General features: G+C 43.9%; 1 protein-coding gene across 1 annotated transcript in view; it reads left to right on the top strand.

Annotated features, from left to right (window-relative positions):
* The window catches only part of REEP2 (receptor accessory protein 2), a 188,622-nt gene extending 180,869 nt beyond the window's left edge, over nucleotides 1-7,753 (top strand). Inside the window, exon 8 of the mRNA XM_063927859.1 lies at nucleotides 7,659-7,753. Coding sequence (XP_063783929.1) covers nucleotides 7,659-7,706 — 48 coding nt within the window. The 3' untranslated portion in view covers nucleotides 7,707-7,753. The remainder of the gene's footprint in view (nucleotides 1-7,658) is intronic.
* Nucleotides 7,754-20,560: the final 12,807 nt, after the last annotated feature.

The raw sequence follows: 20,560 nt of genomic DNA, 5'->3' as shown, positions 1-20,560 counted from the left end.
CACGCAACGCCCCCGCCGTGTACGGAGGTTAGCTCTACTCACCTCACACCTCCGATTGTGTCCTCCCTTAGCCGGCTTCTTTCTCTGGTGCTGCCTTATGAGCCTCTGCTCCCGGATACCTCGATCACGTTTTCCCAGCGTGGTGTACTGTCTTTCCTCCGTGCACGGATTCCACCGGGTCCTCGTGCTCGATTTGGGGTTTCATTGGTGTATTTCTGCAACGCGTTTCAGCCACTTGGCCTTCCTCTGGGAGTATTTGCATGTCCTTTACATGAATGCTCCTTATAAAAGGATTGTATCTCAAAACCCCGCCTTCTGTGGGTCTCAAAGACACCTCTCTCATTGGTCCATGTTATTGAGTCCCGATTGGTTAATAAAGCTGTCAGTCAAAAAAGTTAATTCATTCCATTTGTTGGAAGGTGTATCACGTATTACTTCTACCATTGGTCAGTTTGCTAAGCTGATTAAATATTGATTACTACATGGGCAGAGGCAGAACTCTGGGAGGCAACGGAGTCATCTGCTGCCGGGCTCCTGCTCTGAAGGGGGGCACCTCTCCTTCCATTCTGTGACTTCATTTAATTAAGTTAATTGATACAGTAGCTGCCCCTATCTTTTCAGTGGCCGACTTCCTCACTGGTCCCTGCACCTTACAAATCACACCCTCTTTATTATACTGAATATACACATTTTACAAGTGTCATAGCCAGGATTAGAAACCACAAACTATTACACTGGAAGCAGACACCTTACTGATGAAGTGGTTTGCTCCTGTATAGGAAATATGAGAATTTTAACTATATGAAGATACTTCTCTGACAATTACACGTAACTTCATATAGTTAGAATTCTCATGCTTCCTCTACAGGAGCAAATAGCTCCATCAGTAAAGTGTCTGCTGTCAGTGTAACAGGTCATGGGTTCTAATCCTGGGTATGACTGCTAAGAAATGTGTGATTTAAAATAAAAAAACAATTAAATGTATAAATACAGTATATAAATTTTTTTCAGAACACTCCACACACACACACACACACACACACACACACACACACACACACACACACACACACACACACACACACACACACACACACACACACACACACACACACACCTTAATATAGGAAATAGGGGGTCACCAATATTTATCTTGCCTCCGGGCAACTGGGACAAACTTACGCCACTGTACATGGGTAAATGTCTAATATATTAATGAAGGACTTGTCAATCTTCCATAAGTGCCCTATGTAGTTAATAGTGTAATTGAGGAGTGAAAATAGATACATCTGTCTAGTATAGTATATTGCGCTAATGGAAAGCTTCTATTGTTTCTATACAGTCATTAATGTAATTATGGATTGAGGTTAGATCGGCCTGTAAGACTATATTCTATAGGGGTGCAGGAAAATCTCTTTTGTTTTCATTTCACTTTGTATCTAAATTTATCCTCTAGGTGCATATTTGTTGCTGAGATCTATTCTCCCTAATCGCTACCTGTTTGTTGTATACACAGATAGTGTGATATCCGTCTCCCTATATTGCTGTATGCATAAGTCGAAAAACCTTTCATAGCACATGATTGCCTGAACAAATGGTTGTCATTTCTCGGTAACAAATCTAATCTCCCTACATGATATGACCTCACTATTGAATACTAGTGGATAATGCGACTAGTTTCTTTTTGTACAGATAATGGATTTCACCTCATTGTCCCTATTCAGTCCATGCGGGGACAGTGTCTAGAGTTCATACATCCATCGTAGTTCGATGGTGTTGATCCCCTCTGTGTAGTCACCCCCTCCAATTACAGTGTACTTCTTGTATCCCTGTGACTTGTAGTGATCTGGGGTCGTTATTGTGGTAATCTTTGAAATGTTTGGATAAAAAGTGATCCTCATAACCTCGTTTTATATTGCGGATATGCTCACTGATACTTTAAGTGGTCTTGTTTTTCTGCCTACATATTGTATCATGCATGTGCATTCTAAAAGGTATATGACCCCTTTGCTACTGCATGTTAGTGTGTCATAGAAACATAGAATTTGTCGGCAGATAAGAACCACTTGGCCCATCTAGTCTGCCCCTTATTTTATTTTTTTTATATATTATTTTTTATCACTAACCTTATTTGATCCTTATTTCTTTGTAAGGATATCCTTATGTCTATCCCATGCATGTTTAAATTGCTCTACTGTCTTAGCCTCTACCACCTCTGATGGGAGGCTATTCCACTTGTCCACTACCCTTTCTGTGAAATAATTTTTCCGCAAATTTCCCCTGAACCTCCCCCCCTCCAGTCTCAGTGCATGTCCTCGTGTCCTATTGCTTCTCTTCATTTGGAGAATGTTTCCCTCCTGGACTTTGTTAAAACCCTTCATATATTTGAAAGTTTCTATCATGTCTCCCCTTTCCCTTCTCTGCTCCAAGCTATACATATTGAGATTTCTTAGTCTTTCTGGGTATGTTTTGTGATGTAGGCCATGCACCATTTTAGTTGCCCTCCTTTGTACAGTTTCTAATGTATTAATATCCTTTAGAAGATATGGCCTCCAGAACTGAATACAGTATTCTAGATGAGGCCATACCAATGACCTATACAGTGGCATTATTACTTCTTTCTTTCTGCTGCTGATTCCTCTCCCAATGCAGCCAAGCATCTGACTAGCCTTCCTCATTGCCTTGTTACATTGCTTACCTGCTTTTAAGTCATCTGAAATAGTGACTCCTAGATCCCTTTCCTCCTCAGTAGTTTCCAGTATAGTGCCATTAATACTGTATTTAGCTTTAGGATTTTTGAGACCCAAGTGCATGATTTTGCATTTTTTGGCATTAAATGTCGTATAATTTGCCTGTATTGTTGGATTTAAATCCCAGTTTTGGTTTGGTACTGGTGATTCTCGAATTCCAACACCCCATGCAGTCGCCACAGTGGTAAAAACCCTTTCTTGGTACAGTATTGTCTACGGTCATCTGTGTGGTTCGTTTGGGAGGGATATGGCTGTGGACTAATCTCTGTTTTAAATCTGGTGCCTTCCTAAATACGACTTTTGGTCTGGCCTGTAAATGTTCTCCTAAAGACTCATCCTCTAAAAGTAGTAGCCAATACTTCCTAAGGATATGTTGTAATAACGGTGCTTGTTGGGAATAATCTGTTATGAATAAAGTCTCTCGTAGTTCTGCTTCCTTATCTTTGCTCCTATATTCGAGTAACTGAGTCCTGTCTGTTTCTTCAACTTCTTTGAAAGCCTCCTCTACCAATACATTCTCATACCTCTTTTCCTTAAACTGTTTCGCAAGTTCTCTCCCTTGTGTCCTATAGTCTGATGTTCTTGAACAGTTCCTTCTTAATCTAGTGAATTGTCCCTTCGGAATTGTTTTGAGCCAACTTGGATGGTGTCCACTGGAGGATAAGATAAAGCTGTTGACATCAACAGTTTTACGGAATGTGTTGGTCTGTATGCTCCCATTGTCAATGAAAATGTTGAGATCCAAGAACTCAGCATTGGATTTACTGTAATGAGTGGTGAATTTCAGATTGTTGTTGTTAGTATTTATGTGTGTAAGAAAGTTTAACAATGTAACCTCTTCACCCCGACAGACGAAGAAGACATTGTCAATGTACCTGGTCCAGAGCACGAGATTCTCCCCAAGCCGCGCCCCCGGCCAGATATGGTGGTCCTTCCACCAACTCATAAAGAGATTGGCGTAGCTTGGGGCGAATCTCGTGCCCATTTCTGTCCCAGTGGTCTGTAGGTATTATGTGCCTTCGAACCATACGTAGTTGTGTTTCAGAATGAAAGTGATACTGTCAATAATGAATCTACATTGTGATTGTGAGAGATTTTGGTCCTGCTCTAGATGGTAATCGATACACTTAATGCCTTGATCATGGTCTATAACTGAATAAAGTGATGTGATATCTGTAGTCACTAGCCAAGTGTTTTCATCCCATGCTACTTCTTGTAGGCGATTCAATATATGCATGGTGTCTCTCAGGTAGGATCGTTGTTTATGTACGTATGGCTGTAAAAATACATCTAAGTATTCTGATAGGTTAGATGTAAGTGAACCTATCCCTGAGATGATCGGTCTTCTCGGTGGGTTGGTGCGAGCTTTATGAATCTTCGGCAGATAATGAAAAACCGGAATGATTGGATATTGTGTCTGTATGAATTAGTGTTCCTGTTTAGTGAGGATCCCTGTACCCAATCCTTTCTGTAGATGTGCTTCTAGCTGTTTCTGGAAAATGTCCATAGGGTCTTGTCTTCATTTCTTATATGTCTGGGTATCATCTAAAATACGGTGTGCTTCCTTTAGGTAGTCTGTTTTGTTCAAGATGGCGGTTCCTCCCCCTTTGTCTACTGGTTTGACTGTAATAGCATTGTTGTCTTGTAATTCTCTTAATGCAGCACTTTCTTGTTTAGATAAATTACTGTGAAATTTCTTGAAAGTTAAGTTTGCGATGTCCCTTTCTACCATTTTCACAAAAGCATTAATCTGTGGGCCTTGTATGTGACTGGGGTAGAATTGAGAGGGAGGTTTGAGATGTGTATGTCTATAATTGTCCGAAATACCTTCATTGCATATGGCTGTTGGAGTGGTGGAGGCAAAGTATTTCTTGAGAATCAGTTTACGTGCAAACTTGTGTAGGTCTAGATAAGTGTGAAATTTGTCCAATTTCTTGGTGGGGGCAAATTTAAGTCCTCTGTCGAGTAGTTTGAGGTGTTCCTCTGAGAGTGGAGTGTCACTCAGGTTGAAAATCCCTTTTCCTAGTTCTACTCTCGTCACTACTTACTGGTTTTTGTTCTTTTCTCCCCCCCCCCCCCCCCTTTACATCCTCTCCCCGTTCTTATAATTTTCTTTTCCCTCCCTTCATGGGGGTGCTGTTGGTCTGTGTGTCGTGTAGCCCTAATTGGCTCACCCCCAAAAAAGAATTTTGTGTAACACATGGTGTTGGGGATGTTTTTTGTGGTAACTCCCTCTGTGTCTCCATTAGCTACGTGGGAATCTATAACCTTTTTCGTCTCTAATATCTGTCTGCTCTTATGTCTTCTTTCCGTGACAAAAATGTTATTGTTGCTGCTCTTAATCAAGCCTTCCTCTAATGACAACCTTGCTACATTTTCATACTGTGGATTATCCTCAATTTCATAGATTGAGAATGATACTTCTGTATCTGTACCGCCTGATGTAGTGTCTAAAGAGGATTGTGTTTTTTCGTGTTGTTCCTTTGCGGTAGTGCGATGTATTTTTGTCATGTACTGTTGATAAGTGAGATTTAATCTCTTGTAAACAGGAGTGTGTGTTTAGGAGTGGTTTTGTCTGTCGGATAGGTATTTGTTCGATGGTGGTTGCAGTGATGTGCTGATGGTGGACTGTTCAGATACACCATCACAATTGCACTATCCATAGTCTCAGAAAATGGGCATCCCAGTGCCAGTTCTCTCTGCCACAGCAGCTGCTATAATGCATTAGTGTCCACATCTACAGCAGGCCCTTTGTGGTAAATTGCATGAAATAATGTACTACGAGGCACCTCCTTTTTTCCTATTTCCAAATGTTGCACACAAGTGTATATGACGGGCTTCAGTTGGGACTTCTGGCCACTTTGCTGTCAGAGAAGTCTGTACCAAGATTTAAATTTGTTTGAACTTACATCATAACAAATCTAAAACTAGAGACTCCTCTTCTCATAGGGAGCAATAATCCTAGAGCCTGCAGCAACTGGTATGTAAAAATGCTTATGTAGATAATCCCAAAGAGCTTGAAAAAAGACATAAAAAAAAAAAAAAAAAAAAAATATATATATATATATATATATATATATATATATACATATATATACACACACACACACATAAATATATATATATATATATATATATATATATATTTTTTTTTGTATTGTTTAAATGACAATTTGTATGTAGGCTTCCCCTTCCCCAAATACGGTGGCAGCAATTTCAATGCATCTACTTAAATGCGTGTGTTTTAACATTTGTGGCCAATCGGACACCATCATTATCATCAGCTATAGGAACCACAACCCAGCCGGTATCCGTTTTGGTTGACATGGGCAAATGTTCGACACATTGAAATGGTCGACACAGAGCAGGTCGACACATGAAAAGTTCAACATGGCTTTTTTTTTTTAAATTGATTTTTAACTTTTTCTTACTTTACCATCCACGTGGACTACGATTGGGAATAGTAACCTGTGCCAAGTGCAGTGGTAGCGGAGCGAGGCACCTTGCCCGCAGCATGGAGAGCGAAGCGAGGAATTGGGGTTCCTGGTCATGTTACGGAAAAAAGGGCACCAAAAACAGTGTAAAAATCCATGTCTGCCTTTTCATGTGTCGACCTGTCCCGTATCGACCATTTTCATGTGTCGACGATTTGCCCCTGTCGACCATGTCAATGTCGATCAATAGTGGTCGACCTAATGACTGACGACTCTAACCTAGTTGAGCATTCATACCAGAACCAACGAACCCCCTCCCCTCCAGACGGCTATGCTTGCAACTTTTCAGTGCCCATTGTAGTCGCACTTGTGTGCCTACACCATGCCATTACTGTGCTTTGGCTGCTTCTTCATGCCCACTCAGCCCTGGTCCCAGGGAATATGCATGAGAAAAGACACACATGATGAAAATTTGTATATGTTCTTTAAACCACTTAACTGACGATTTTTCCCTTCAAAAGCGTTAACATTGTTTTTTTACATTTATTTTATTTAATAAAGTTGAAAAAGTATTTTTTTAAATATTTAAACATTATATTATGCACGTGTGCAGAACGGATCTCCTCGTCAAAAATGGAGGGACAGGGTGGGACGACGCAGTTACATGAAATCTAACCATGCCAGTTAAGTGAAATCATGACTAAGGGTGTGTACACACGGTGAGATCCTTGCTATGCCCGATTTTTACTTGCGATTTCCCTTGAAGTCCCCGGAGCTCAGATAGCACAGATTTTGACTAACTTTTCTTGAGATATGGACTATGTGTGCTTACGATTTTGGCTTATGTGAGATTTTGGCTTATGTGAGATGTCATTGACATGTGAGATGAACTAGATAGTACACCGATCTAGCAAGAATTGACTTGCCTGCACAGTCTATCTTTTTTTGCGATGCCGACCTGGCGGGACCGCGCATCGGGATCGAATCGGGATCGCAAGGTGACTTTCACCTTGCAATCTGCACTAACTTTTCTTGCGATTTTGACTATATAGTCAAAATCGAAAGAAAATATCTCACCGTGTGTACACACCCTAAGTCTCACTGTGAATAAGCCCTTTACTGTCCATCTCATTTGCCTCCACTAGATGGCAAAAGCAGCTCAGTTAGGTAATCACTAGTACGTGGTTTGCATTCTTTTTACTTTCCTTTATTTACGCTGAGTGAAAATTGATGCCCACATGTTATGTGATTCAGACAATACCAAGATGTGACACAGTGGAAATGGCATTTAAATGTTGAAGTAGTTTATCTCTAACTAGTATGTGTTTAAACTTGATCATAAGCTAATTGTGTACAGAGAAATTCAGGATAGTTTGATTTGCAAATACACATACTGTATAGAAATACGGAGACATACATATTGTGTGTCTATTGTGGTCTTTTTTTATTGCATACAGTTTTTGTTTAAATACAGATTGTTAATGCTGCCATATTCCTGGAGAGGAAGAACCGCATGGATTAAAATGATCAACAATTGCAAGAGATATTGGGGGGAAATGTGAAAGGCTGCAAGCTCCGGGAAGCAGTGTAATTTTGGCAATCTCTACTGTAGATTTAAAGCAACAATCATTTTAAAGGCAAAACAAGCCTTTTAAATGATTGCCTTTTTAAATCTACAGCCGAGATAGCGGAAATCACACTGCTTCACAGAGCTCACAATCTATGCTACAGTAAAACATACACCCCCAGATGCCGGCATATGGAACTTGCCCTTGCTGTGCTGTTTGTCCAGTTTTTGTTACTGATTAAATTTAAATTTCAAATGAACTTGTGTTTCATACAATGGCAGAGCGAGTGATTAAAATGCGGACTTTATTTCTGCTCATGCAATCTATGTGGGTCACTATGTTGGTGTGCACGCACATTTTACATATACTGTAAAAATAATTTATTAAACATTTATTAAAAATTGTTCCAGAATTTCTGTGTTGCCTATTGCATCCAATCACATGTTTACTGTTTACCTGAGCTACATGAGACTATATTTGCTATGGTCACCACCTCCTTTATTACACAACAGTTTTCATAAATATTCCCCAATATGTTCTTATGTTAAAGTCTGAGACAGGAAACCTGTTATCGCAGCATACACTACCACTTGCTGTATTTCCCAAACTGCTGGGGAACAGCAGGTTGTCTGAGCTTAGTTTCAATATTCCCTTTCTGTTCATTGATAGTTAGCATTAGAGCTTCTTATGATTATTCCCTGCTCCCTATCTTGGAGCTCTCATACTGTCCCTGCTGGGCGACACAGGCAGACTAGAGACAAGCCCATAGCCAGCACTACTGTCAGAAACTCTCTCGTTTGAGAAGCCAGATCGCAATATGAGACATTGCAGCAGCAACAAAAGAGTATCTTTGTTACATTTCAGTCCTTTCCAGCAACACTGGAGTTAGCACTAGTAGGAACTACAAGGGAGATACACACTGACCCCAGATGGAGTCAGCTAACACCTGCACCACCTGAAGCATTGAAAGTATGAAGGACAGGTACCTCAGTGCCCAGCTACATGGGCCTATTTACCTACCTCCGCTGGCACCAAGAGGAAAGAAGGGGGGAAGGGAGGTACTAATCAGCAGGGGCTCGAGTCTGGTGCCCCCTCTTCTCACACCTGCCCTGAGTATACTTACCTTGATCCGAGAGTGGGTCCTTCCTCTTCCACAGCGCCATCTTCCTGGTGACATCTTTAGGAAGATGGTGCCGCACAGTGAAAGTAAAGATTGTGTCAAAATCTCTGCTCTCTAATGCACACGGGCCATCTTCCCGAATATAACTGGGAAGATGGCACCAGCTGAGGAGGACCGACTTCCCGGACCAAGCATGGTAAGATACTTTGTGCACCCCCCTTCCTGGATCAGAATGGCACCTTCCTGTGGAGCGTACAGGTCGACTTCGGGGCTCCACAATTACTTTTTTGGTAATAGTTTGCCATGCTCCTTGATTAGGCCACACCTCCTATAGTACCTTATATAACCTCAGCTTAGAGCACTGATCTCATGGGGTGGTCTTCAGTTTGCCGGCTGTCGAGATCCCGGCGCACAGTATACCGGCGCCGCAATCCCGACAGCCGGCAAACTGAAGACCACCCCATGAGATCAGTGTTCTAAGCTGAGGTTATATAAGGTACTATAGGAGGTGTAGCCTAATCAGGGGGCATACTACACTCATGAACTCTTCCAGCACAGGTCCCCAAATGTTACATGTAATATGCACATTTATAGATTTGCTGATTGCGAGGAGGCACTTATGCAATTTAAAATTGAGTTCTAACTTTCTCAGTTGCAAACAGTTATTTTTTTCATAGCATATTTATTAATAGACAACATTTATTCTATAGAATTTTACCATCATCAATACAGCCAGGATATACAATACTGTCTTCGGTTGAATATCTACCTTTAGCTGGATGGTTCTGAAGGTTAATTGTCCGTTAGTGTCAAAATGTTACAAAAAAAGGCCAAAAACGGTTGTTCCAACTTTTTGGTTACATGATACATCAGGCATGTTTGTTTTAACTAACCCAACCAGCCAATTCCTGTTCCAGTGTAGGTGGAACGTTGGAACCTTTTCCACCAACTGAACGATTTTCAGCACAGAAATAGGCAGATGTCTAAGTTTGTATTTTACTCTTATTACAGAAATCTTTCTGGCTGTATTATGATTTGTATAACTGGTGTACTGAGACGGGTGGTTGCAAAACACCATAGCTGTCCTGGGGCACGTGTTGCCTGGGGGGCTCAGCAGTGCCTGCAAGATTTGCCCCGCTGAGTACTTTGCCAATGGGTCAGCTAACAACATATTCATAACGGGGCATGACAACACCCCCGACACGTCTTTCATTAGATGTAACATACTCTATGCCCTTGTGTATTTCAGGTCTCCAGATTTTTTTGGAACACTGTGGTTGATAACATTACATTTAATGTTCATTGTGTCTTATTGTACATTTCAATTCTATTTTAATCTAGTGAATATATTTTTTACTGAAACACATTCTAATAAGTGAAAGACATGTTATTTGTCAACTGATGATAGTCTTTATCTGATACACTTGTTGCTTAGCAGGATCTGTAAAGTGTTTCCGCTACACATTCAGGTACTGACAATTGCAGGCATTTCATTACATAACTCTTTTAGGGGCATATTCACAGTGGAGTCGAGAGAGGGGGGGAGAGGGTACAAATGACCAGGGCCCAGGTCTGATGGAGGGACCCAGTGGGAGCCCAGGTCCTGATTCCCCCCTTACCTGGAAGCAGCAGCTGTAGCTGGTTTTCTCAGCCCAGCACATGCTGCTGTGTGCTGGGCTGCAGTGTGGCCAGGGAAGTGCTTTAAAAAAAAAATCTTTATTTTTTTTCTAAGGGTTGATGGCTACGCCTCCTGTGATTAGGCCACACCCCCTGAAAAGTACCTGTGCCCAGCCAGGCTCTCTACTGCCCTGGCTGGGAGACATGCCATGCTCCTGTGAGTGGGTGCTTCACATGTGCTAGACACGCCCCCAAAGAGGTGTGGCTATGCCAACAGCACGCTGTGGTCACACCCCCTCCAGGGGGAAGGGGGCGCATGGGGGCCCATGAAGTTGTTGTACCGGGGCCCAGGATTTCTCTTGGTAGCCCTACATATTCATCATGCTAATTGTCGGGCACCAGGTGGCACCCAATAATTACCATTCTGACTCCCCACGAGTGCCGAAGCATTTCATCATTGCTCTGGTGCGAAGACAGTCGATGTGAAAATCAGCTGTCTCCACAAATCTTTTCACTGGTACTTTCGTAGCAGTGAAAAAAATCCACGAGTGCTAGCACTAGTGCGCATGCGTAAAACCCTGTGCACAGGCCCCTGCAGAAGAAGAAGGACAGCGGCGGAGGGATCCAGGAGGATCCCTGATCGCAAGCCGGACCTGCTTCCCCTTAAGTAACCAGTGAGGGTAAGGGAGCATTCGCCATCTGTAGATGATGAATGATTTCCATATACCAGTTCAGGAGAGAAAGGTAAGCAAGAGAGATCTGTGATATCTCCTACGTTACTTTCATGATTAATGGCAAGAAAACCTTAATTTTCACAAAAGTAGGTAAAAAATGTCATTTTTACCTACTTTTGTAGAATGCAAGTGATGATGAATATGCACCTTAATGCTTTCTTATCCAGCCAAGTTCTTCCTTGTTCCAGATGACCAGGCCCAAGTACTTTTTTTGACATTTTAAAACTCTTAGATGTTGCTATTGGTTTGCCTGGAATCAATTTTACAATTATTGGTTAATTTTCAAACATTTTATTGATATACAATACAGGGTGATTCAAAAGCCGCAGTACACCCTTGTCAAAGTCGTAGTACACCCTTGTCAAAGTCGCAGTACACCCTTGTCAAAGTCGCAGTACACCCTTTTGTTTCAAAAACTGTGCAGGAAATGGGAAAACTGAATACTCCAGTAAGATATGAGGCGGGCTATCTTTTAGGGTATGTACCGAACATGGGCGCCATCTTGAAATCGGCCATCTTGAATCTAGTTTTCCCATTTTCTGCACAGTTTTTGAAAAAAGGGGTATACTTCGACTTTGATAAGGGTGTACTGCGATGTTTGAATCACCCTGTATATTGATTTGCCATTAATATTAGTGATGAAGCTAATATCATATTCTCAGCAGTTTAGCCCTGTTCCTAGAAACTCAGTGCAGTCTCGCTACTCACAGTTACTGTATCCTGCAGAGTAAACAGACATGAACACATTGTTTGTCTGCAATGGCGGTGGCGGGGTGCCGGCATTGGCAAGTGCATAGACACTTGCCGATGCCGGCAAGGAAGTGAGCGATGGCGGGGGCGGCAGGGGGAACGACGGCCAAGCTGCATCTGCAGCATGGTTGTCGTTAACGAGTACCTCCCTCATCTGTACACGTTCAGATGAGGGAGTGGGTCGTTAACAGTATGCGGAAGCGCGCATTGTTAACGACACTGAGTGTACACACTGGACGAGTTTGTGAAAGATCTCGCTCAGATCAGCCCTTCTTTCACTTTCTTGTCTAGTGTGTATGGGGCTTAAGTCTGCATATGCGCATTTAGCAAACTGACCATCAGATGGCGTGTCAGGACCTGTAGGCAGTACAGCAGGTACGCATAACTGCATCCTCACATAGGGTTATGTTTTTTGATAAGCAATATGCATATTGGCGCAGCAATATTACACAACACCTTTTGTTAAATATAAAAAGCTGTAAATTCCCCATTTTTTTTTTGGGGGGGGGGGGGGGAGGGAGGGTGGGTATCACTTCTTGATATGTCTCCCCTTGAGAGTTTTGTGAAGAAGGCACATTTGATGTTCTCGTTACAACGTACCATTCTTCCCTCCCACAGACATTGAAATTTTAGCTCTCCTACAGTAACTGCACTCATTACGCCATGTATTTTCACAACATATTCAGCCTTCAGTTTTATGTTAGACAAATATTGGTAGTGGTTGCCATAGTAACAGTCTATGTTTTCCTTTTCTTTATATTTGAAACTGTCATATATAGGATGTGGCTGTGCCCGAGTTGTGAAAATATCTCTATACGGAATCTGAAGTATAAATTGTATTAACTCTTCAAAATGATTTCCCAAAGGATAAAGGATAAAGTTATGATGGTGCCAGTCCAGTCTACCTTTTCTTACAGAATGAGTTGTCTGACATGACAACAGCATTTCCTTATAGTGCAGGAGAAGAATCACAGAATAGCTTTTATATGCCTTTCGTTATTATACAGTGTATACCATAGGTCCATGATAGCTGTTATATTGACATAACCTGTACTTCCATGTATACATTAAAAGAAATGCTCTTTAAGGGAGGCCAGTAAATTAGATTTCTGATTGGTACCGATAAAGGTACTATTGGACCTTGAACTTTTTTCAGGATTTAATGGATTAGGGTTTTCAAGCAACCAATAAAATAGATGCTGTGACCAGGCCTGCATCAGAAATTGTGGGGGCCCGTACTGACAAAATAGGCAGAAAAAAGCCCCCTTTTCTCCTGAAGTCCCAGTAGTCCCCGCTGACGGCAGCCCTGAGAGTGGACAAGTCCCAAATCAAGTGCCAGTACAGACGGACAAGGAGGGGATATGCATTGAATCAAATCATTGTGTCTCCAAAAAAAAATGACATATGAATAACTATAACAATGAGTAGCTTTTGTTTGGATATGTTATTGTTGCCTAATGAGAGCATTTTATTGAAAATGTTATATCACTCCCAGCAGCAGAGGGCAGAAATCTTCATCCAGTCAATTAAACGATTACATTATCATACACCCCTTGAGAGGATTTGACATTTGCATGCTAGTGTCCCTGAAACTGTGGTAATACAATCTCCCCTTTGTGCATGACCCTCCAGCACCATGAACAGCTCCCAGTACCTGCCATTGGGGATAATTCTGAGTTGATCGCAGCAGGAACTTTGGTGGTCATTCCGAGTTGTTAGTTCGTTGCCGATTTTCGCTATATTGCGATTAGTCGCTTACTGCGCATGCACAAGGTTCGCAGAGCGCATGCGCTTAGTTAATTTACACAAAAGTTAGGTGTTTTACTCACGGCATAACGAGGATTTTTCATCGTTCTGGTGCGAAAAAACGCTGGCGTTTCTGGGAAAAATGCGGGAGTGTCTGAAGAAACGGGGGAGTGTCTGGGAGAACGCTTGGTGTGTTTGTGACGTCAAACCAGGAACGAAACTGACTGAACTGATCGCAATGGCTGAGTAAGTCTGGAGCTACTCAGAAACTGCTAAGAAATTTCTATTTGCAATTCTGCAAATCTTTTGTTCGCAATTCTGCTAAGCTAAGATACACTCCCAGAGGGCGGCTGCTTAGCGTGTGCAATGCTGCTAAAAGCAGCTAGCGAGCGAACAACTCGGAATGAGGGCCAATATTCAAAAAAACACAGAACAAAAATAAAAATAACATTTAATACAATCTCATATATTAGCCCAGATCTGTGACTTTGTGACTCATTTGCCAACGCTGGGTGGAGTCACAACGCTAGGCGGAGTCAAGTCACAGATCTAGGAGATATAGGAGAATAGGATAATAGGAAAATACATAGGAGAATGGGATATATAGATATAATTACTGATAACAGTACATAGTGACTGCAGGATAGATATAATTACTGATAACAGTACATAGTGACCGCTGGATAGATATAAATACTGATAACAGTACATAGTGACCGCTGAATTGTGCGGAGACAGCAGCAGCGGCAGCAGGTTAAGCCTCCGTCCAAGCCCCGCTCCCCTCCGCCAGCCATTGGACAGATGGCGGAAGGCCGCGCTGTGATTGGCCGCCGGTGCAGCTAGCAGTGGAATGATTACCTCCTGCTGGGTCCCCACTCACACAGGGAGACGCTGCCAGACACTACGATGCCAAGTGGCATAGAGTCCGGTAAGTTGCCCGTATGCTCCGTCCCCTGACACTGAGCCCCTCCCGGAACCCGGCCTCATCCCCCGTCCCCGCTATATGGAGGGAGCTGGGGATGCTCGGCTGGCGGTGGGGGGCAGGGCTTGTACGGAGCCTTAACCTGCTGCCACTGCTGCTGTCTCCGCACAATCCAGCAGTCACTATGTACTGTTATCAGTAATTATATCTATATATCCTATTCTTCTAGGTATTTTCCTATTATCCTATTCTCCTGTACAATGGCTGACGAGGGGGGGGGGGGGCTTGGATGGAGGCTTAACCTGCTGCCGCTGCTGCTGTATCCCCACAATCCAGCGTTCACTATGTACTGTTATCAGCCCGCAGCGCCTCCGGACCCCTTCCCCCATCCGCACCCACCACTGCCCCGCACTCCACCACCAACAGCACCTCCCAACCCCCTCCCCCATCCACGCCCCCCCCTGCATCCACTTCCCTCCACCCGCAGCATCTACAGATACCCTCCCCCATCTGCTGTCCCCAACGCACCCACTACATTCTGTACATCATGCCCTGCAGCCGCTGTTCACACTGTCGCAAGGGGCTACGCCCCCTTCACTATCGGACACCCTTTCGTCTGGCAATATTTAACCACTAACAAAACTAGTAATGCAGGTAATACTCCATATAATACAAGTATTGAACCACAGAAAGGCGTGCAGGAGTTAAGGGGGCGTAGCCCCTTGCAACGGTGTGAAGAGCGCCCGTAGGGCGCGATGAAGCACCTAGTACCATAATAGACTACTCATGTCTTTACTTAAGAGAAGCGAAGGCATTGCAAATTGGCACTGGAGTAGGATACGCGAGGAATAAGTTGCAATGAGTTTACACATACACTTGTACTATGCGACTGACGGGCCTCCACATCACTATTGTCATCAGAGGAACCCAGCAGCCAATCAGGAGCTGCTGCCATAGCAACAGCTTCCTGATAGGCTGAACGATGGGAGAGCAAAGCCAATCACTGTGTGTCCACAGGAATGAATGGAGACGCTTGACTATTTCAGGTGATTAAGAATGATGGAGACGCTTGACTATTTCAAGTGATTAAGCCCTACTGCTCCACGGGAGGTTTCTGTCCTCCCTGAGCTCGCCTTAGGACACCTGCATTATGCTTTGACAGGTGTAGCGCCCCAGTCAAACTCCCCACCTGCCACTGGCTAATTACACCTTGGTTAAATCCATAGACACCTAAATAGCACAAGTACCTTGACAGTTTGTTAGGTGCTTCTGTATGTCCCTGCAGAGGTGGCAGAGGTTGTGCCCAGTTGCTGTATACTGCACAAATATCTTTAAAATAAAATATGCCTTTGATTATTGCAATCAGGGCCGACAAGAGCGGCCATGGTCCCAGGTACTGTGGGAGGCGTGGACAAATATGGCAAGACATGACCACTCCCCTTAAGAAAATGTAAAAATAGTTTTGCTGGTGCTAGCGGTTGCACATTTGTCCCCCTTAGCAGCTGACCCAGGGTGGGCCCCTCCAACAGAATGCAGTCAATATACTGGCTGTTGGGATCCAGGCATTCAGGAGACCGACGCTGGAATCCTGACAGCCGGTGATATGCCGCCAGACGGAATCCTGACAAGTGTTTGGTATTCCCGTTTGGTTGGTGGGTCCACACCACCAACCGGGTGGGAATAGAACCTGTGGCGAGTGCAGCAAGTCACTGGGCCCGATGTGTGATGAGCGCAGCGAGCCCGTGAGGGGACTCGCTGCCAGGATTCCAGCAGACAGGATGCTGCTGTCGGTATAATGACAGCCGGCATCCCGTCTGCCGGGATTTCATATGTATTCTCCGCCAACAAGTTCAGGCCGGGGTAATTAGTACTCACTCCCTTCTCTCGCAACCATAATTTGATGTTGAAACTACAAAGGGAGGGACAGTCAGACAGAGATTGACACCTACATCAGTGTTTCATTTTTCATATTATCAACTTAACCAAATGATTACTAGCTCTTTTTCTTTGCTTATTTCACAGCACTAGTTTTATTTGTAACTTTTATGTATAGGACAAAGCAAAGTGTCCACAGCACCGTACTTAGGGGGTAATTAAGATCTGATCACTGCTGTGCGTCTTCGCGCAGCGGGCAATCAGATCTGAACTGTACATGCGTCAGAGCCACACTGCACCGGCGTGTTGCCCAACAGCAACAGGCATCGGTGCCTAGCGACGGGATGGTGCGACAAATCCGAAAGCACGGGCGTTCGCAAGGAGATTGACAGGAAGAGGCAGTTTGTGGGTAGCAACTGACCGTTTTCCAGGAGTGTCCGGAAAAACGCAGGTGGGCTCAGGCGTTTTCAGGGAGGGTGTCTGACGTCCGCTCCGGCCCCGTTCAGCATGATTCCATCGCACAGGAAGAGTAAGGGGGACATTTACTAAGCAGTGATGAGAGTGGAGAAGTGAGCCAGTGAAGAAGTTGTTCCTTCAACCAATCAGCAGCTCTGTATAATTTTATAGTATGCAAATTATAGATGTTACTTCAGTGCTGATTGGTTGCCATGGGCAACTTCTCCACTGGCTCACTTCTCCGCTCTTATCACTGCTTAGTAAATGTCCCCTTAAGTCTTGGGCTGCGCAGAGACTGCACAAACTGATTTTTGTGCAGCTCTGCAACAGAAGCGATCACACACCTGCACAGTGCTTTTTCCCTCCCCTGTAGGCGGTGACTAACTAAATGCAGGGCAGCAAAAAACGCAGCCCAGCGTTCAGATCTGAATTAGGCCCTTGGGGGGGGGGGGGGTTGGCAGTACAAACTTACAAAATGGAACAACAATACATCCATAATACAAAGTTAAGCAATGAACACACAGCTACAAGTTACAAGTACATAACAAATCATGCAAGTAAAGACATTCATAAGAACAGTGAGCGTACTGTACATACTGTAGGCACAGATAATTAGAATAATTAATGAATGGATGCACTTAGCAGAACAAATCACATAGCATACAGGAACAATTCAGCATAAGTCAAAACAAGGGGGGTAATTCCAAGTTGATCGCAGCAGGAAATTTGTTAGCAGTTGGGCAAAACCATGTGCACTGCAGGGGGGCAGATATAACATGTGCAGAAAGAGTTAGATTTGGGTGTGGTGTGTTCAATCTGCAATCTAAATTGCAGTGTAAAAATAAAGCAGCCAGTATTTACCCTGCACAGAAACAAAATAACCCACCCAAATCTAACTCTCTCTGCACATGTTATATCTGCCCCCCCTGCAGTGCACATGGTTTTGTCCAACTGCTAAAAAATTTCCTGCTGCGATCAACTTGGAATTACTCCCAAGAACAAATGAGCAGCACAGAGAGTGGATAGACATACTGTAGAAGTCCTGCCTGTAAGAGCTTACATTACCAGAGAAGGTGGAGGATAAACAGCTGAGGGCGCAGGAGGGTAGGTTAAAGCGATTATAGGTTATGTTGAAGTAAGTGAGGGCAGGGAAGATGGGGAAAGAGTTGGGCAGGAAAAGAGGTATAATAATAAGGAGAGGAGAGGAGGATTGGGGAGAGTGATGTGACAGTGAAGAGCAGTCAGTCAGAGAATGTTGTACAGATTAATAAGTGGACATCCTGAGAAATAGAAGGAGATCAAGGTTTGTAAGCAACTCCTTAATTAACAGTGATTTTATCCAAACTTATAGTACAGTGGCAGTGGTGCTGATAGTGGGGGAGGAGGGGGCACTAATTACCTGTCAGCCAGCCGCAGCCTTTCTCCCCAGTGCAGCAAACGCTGCTGGTCCAGGCAGGCTGCTGCCGCTGAGTATAGTCTCCTCTGCCCTCAAGAGGGTCAGCAATCACACTAATCGTGCTTTGCCCCTTGTATCTGTGCCTGGCTGAGAGGTGCACACTGGGCCATTTGGCTCCCAGTACTATTTTGAAGGCATGAAAGCGCCCTCCCGGCGAGGGGGCGTGACCTCACTAAAATGGACGTGGTCTCACTTAAAATGGGTGTGGTCTCGCAGGAAAAGACTACCTTACATCCCAGTTTTTCACCCTGCAACAACAAACCTCCACGGCAAAACAAAATCCACCATATTAAGCCCCTTGCATCATATTATGCCCCCTGCATCATATTTTGCCACACACCACAATGCCTGTGATACCTTATGCCCTACAGTAAAGCTTCTAACTACTTTTAAATTACCTGCTCATTGCCAGGAGTTTCATGCTCTGGGTGTCATGCTCTTTGCCAGGGGTTTCATGTGCTGGGTGTCATCTCGTTGCAAGGGGTTTCATGCTGTTGGTGTCATGCTCGTTGCCAGGGGTTTCAAGCGCTGGGTGCCATGCTTGTTGCCAGGGGTTTCATTCACTGAGTGTCAGGCTCGCTGCTAGGGGTTTCACAAGCTGGTTGTCATGCTCGTTGCCAGGGGTTTCATGCTCTGGGATCCATGCTCGTTGCCAAGGGTAATGCACATTGCCGAGGGCAATGCTTGTTGCTAAGGGGGTGTATAAAGAATATTTTCTGGCGGGTGCTAGCCTGCCAGCACTGATATGACGCTCCCCCTCCTCCCTCTTCCCTAGTACTGCTTTCAGGGGGGCGAAGTTTTGCAGAATGACGTGGTTGCGTTGTGATGCCACGATGCAACTGCATCATTTCACTAAACTCTGCCCCCGAGCGGAGTACTAGGAAAGAGGAGGGAGGAGGGGTAGCAGAATGGGGGACAAAGTGCAGCAACGGGCGCCCTGTGCGGTCGCACGGCTCGTCCATCGCAGTAAAATGGCATTGGGTGCACATGCCCCCCTGTGCAGACTGGCACGTTCTGCAGCACATTAACAATAGGCTTTTCATGATTAACTCTGAAATAACATCGATATTACTCCAAATAATGATAGAATAATGAACCACTCTTTATTTATTTATTTCTTGAAAGTTCCTTATATAGCGCAGCAAATTCTGTTCCGCTTTACAATTGGAAACAACAGTGATAAAACAGAACTGGGTAATAACGGACAGTCATAGAGGTAGGAAGACCCTTTTTGAAAGCTTTCAATCTATAGGGAAATAGGCATTGATACACAAGAGTAGGTGTTATCTAATGTATAATGGTCCACTAGATTGCAAAGGTTCTGAATGGGCTGTATTATATGGCCACACAGCAATGTTGCAATGTTGGCCTGGGATCTGATTGAGCAGCTCACCATTTTTTGTATTGGATCAGGAGGATTGGAAAGTGAAGAGAGAGAAAATATGTGAGGATATGAGTGGACTGTATAGAGGGATGTAATTGGGTAGGAAAGTTTAGGAAGGTTATGTGGGCGGTTCCGGATTTTTATAAACTTGCCTGAAGAGGTGAGATTTCAGGGAAAGCTTGAAGGTTTGGAGACTAGGGGAAAGGCTTATTGTGGGTGGTAGTGCATTCCACAGAGTGGGTGCAGCTCGAAGAAAGTCCTGCAATCGTGAGTGGTAGCAAATAATGAGTGTGGATGAGAGAAGCAAATCTTATGAAGAGTGAAGAGGTTGGGTTGGGAGATATTTTGAGATAAGCGAAGAGATGTACGTTGGCGTAGTTTGGTTAATGGCCTTGTGTGTGAGTAAAATAATTTTATATTGAATACAGCAGACTACAGGTAATTTGTGGGGAGACTGTCATAGTTTATCCGCAGACAATGAACGTCTAGCGTGGAAGATTTGCCTTGCAGCTGCATTCAGAATGGATTGTAGTGGTGAGGTCCCACGAAATCTGTCCCATCCATGATCCATTAAAAAGGCTGGCTATTAGTTAAATGTTTTCCAGTGGCTAATATCACTAGAACTGGCACTGAGCTCCGTTACTTTGCCTTTACAAAACGCTCCCAGAGGAGCACTGCGCAACCATCGCGTGACGTCATGATGTCAAGCGGACCCACCTCACACTCCCAGAGTCTCACTGTCTGCAGC

Source organism: Pseudophryne corroboree, chromosome 6 (genome assembly GCF_028390025.1).
Source record: "Pseudophryne corroboree isolate aPseCor3 chromosome 6, aPseCor3.hap2, whole genome shotgun sequence".
Classification (NCBI taxonomy): Eukaryota; Metazoa; Chordata; class Amphibia; order Anura; family Myobatrachidae; genus Pseudophryne; species Pseudophryne corroboree.
The sequence above is the reverse complement of the archived record's forward strand: the minus strand, read 5'-3'. Positions and strand labels throughout refer to the sequence as shown.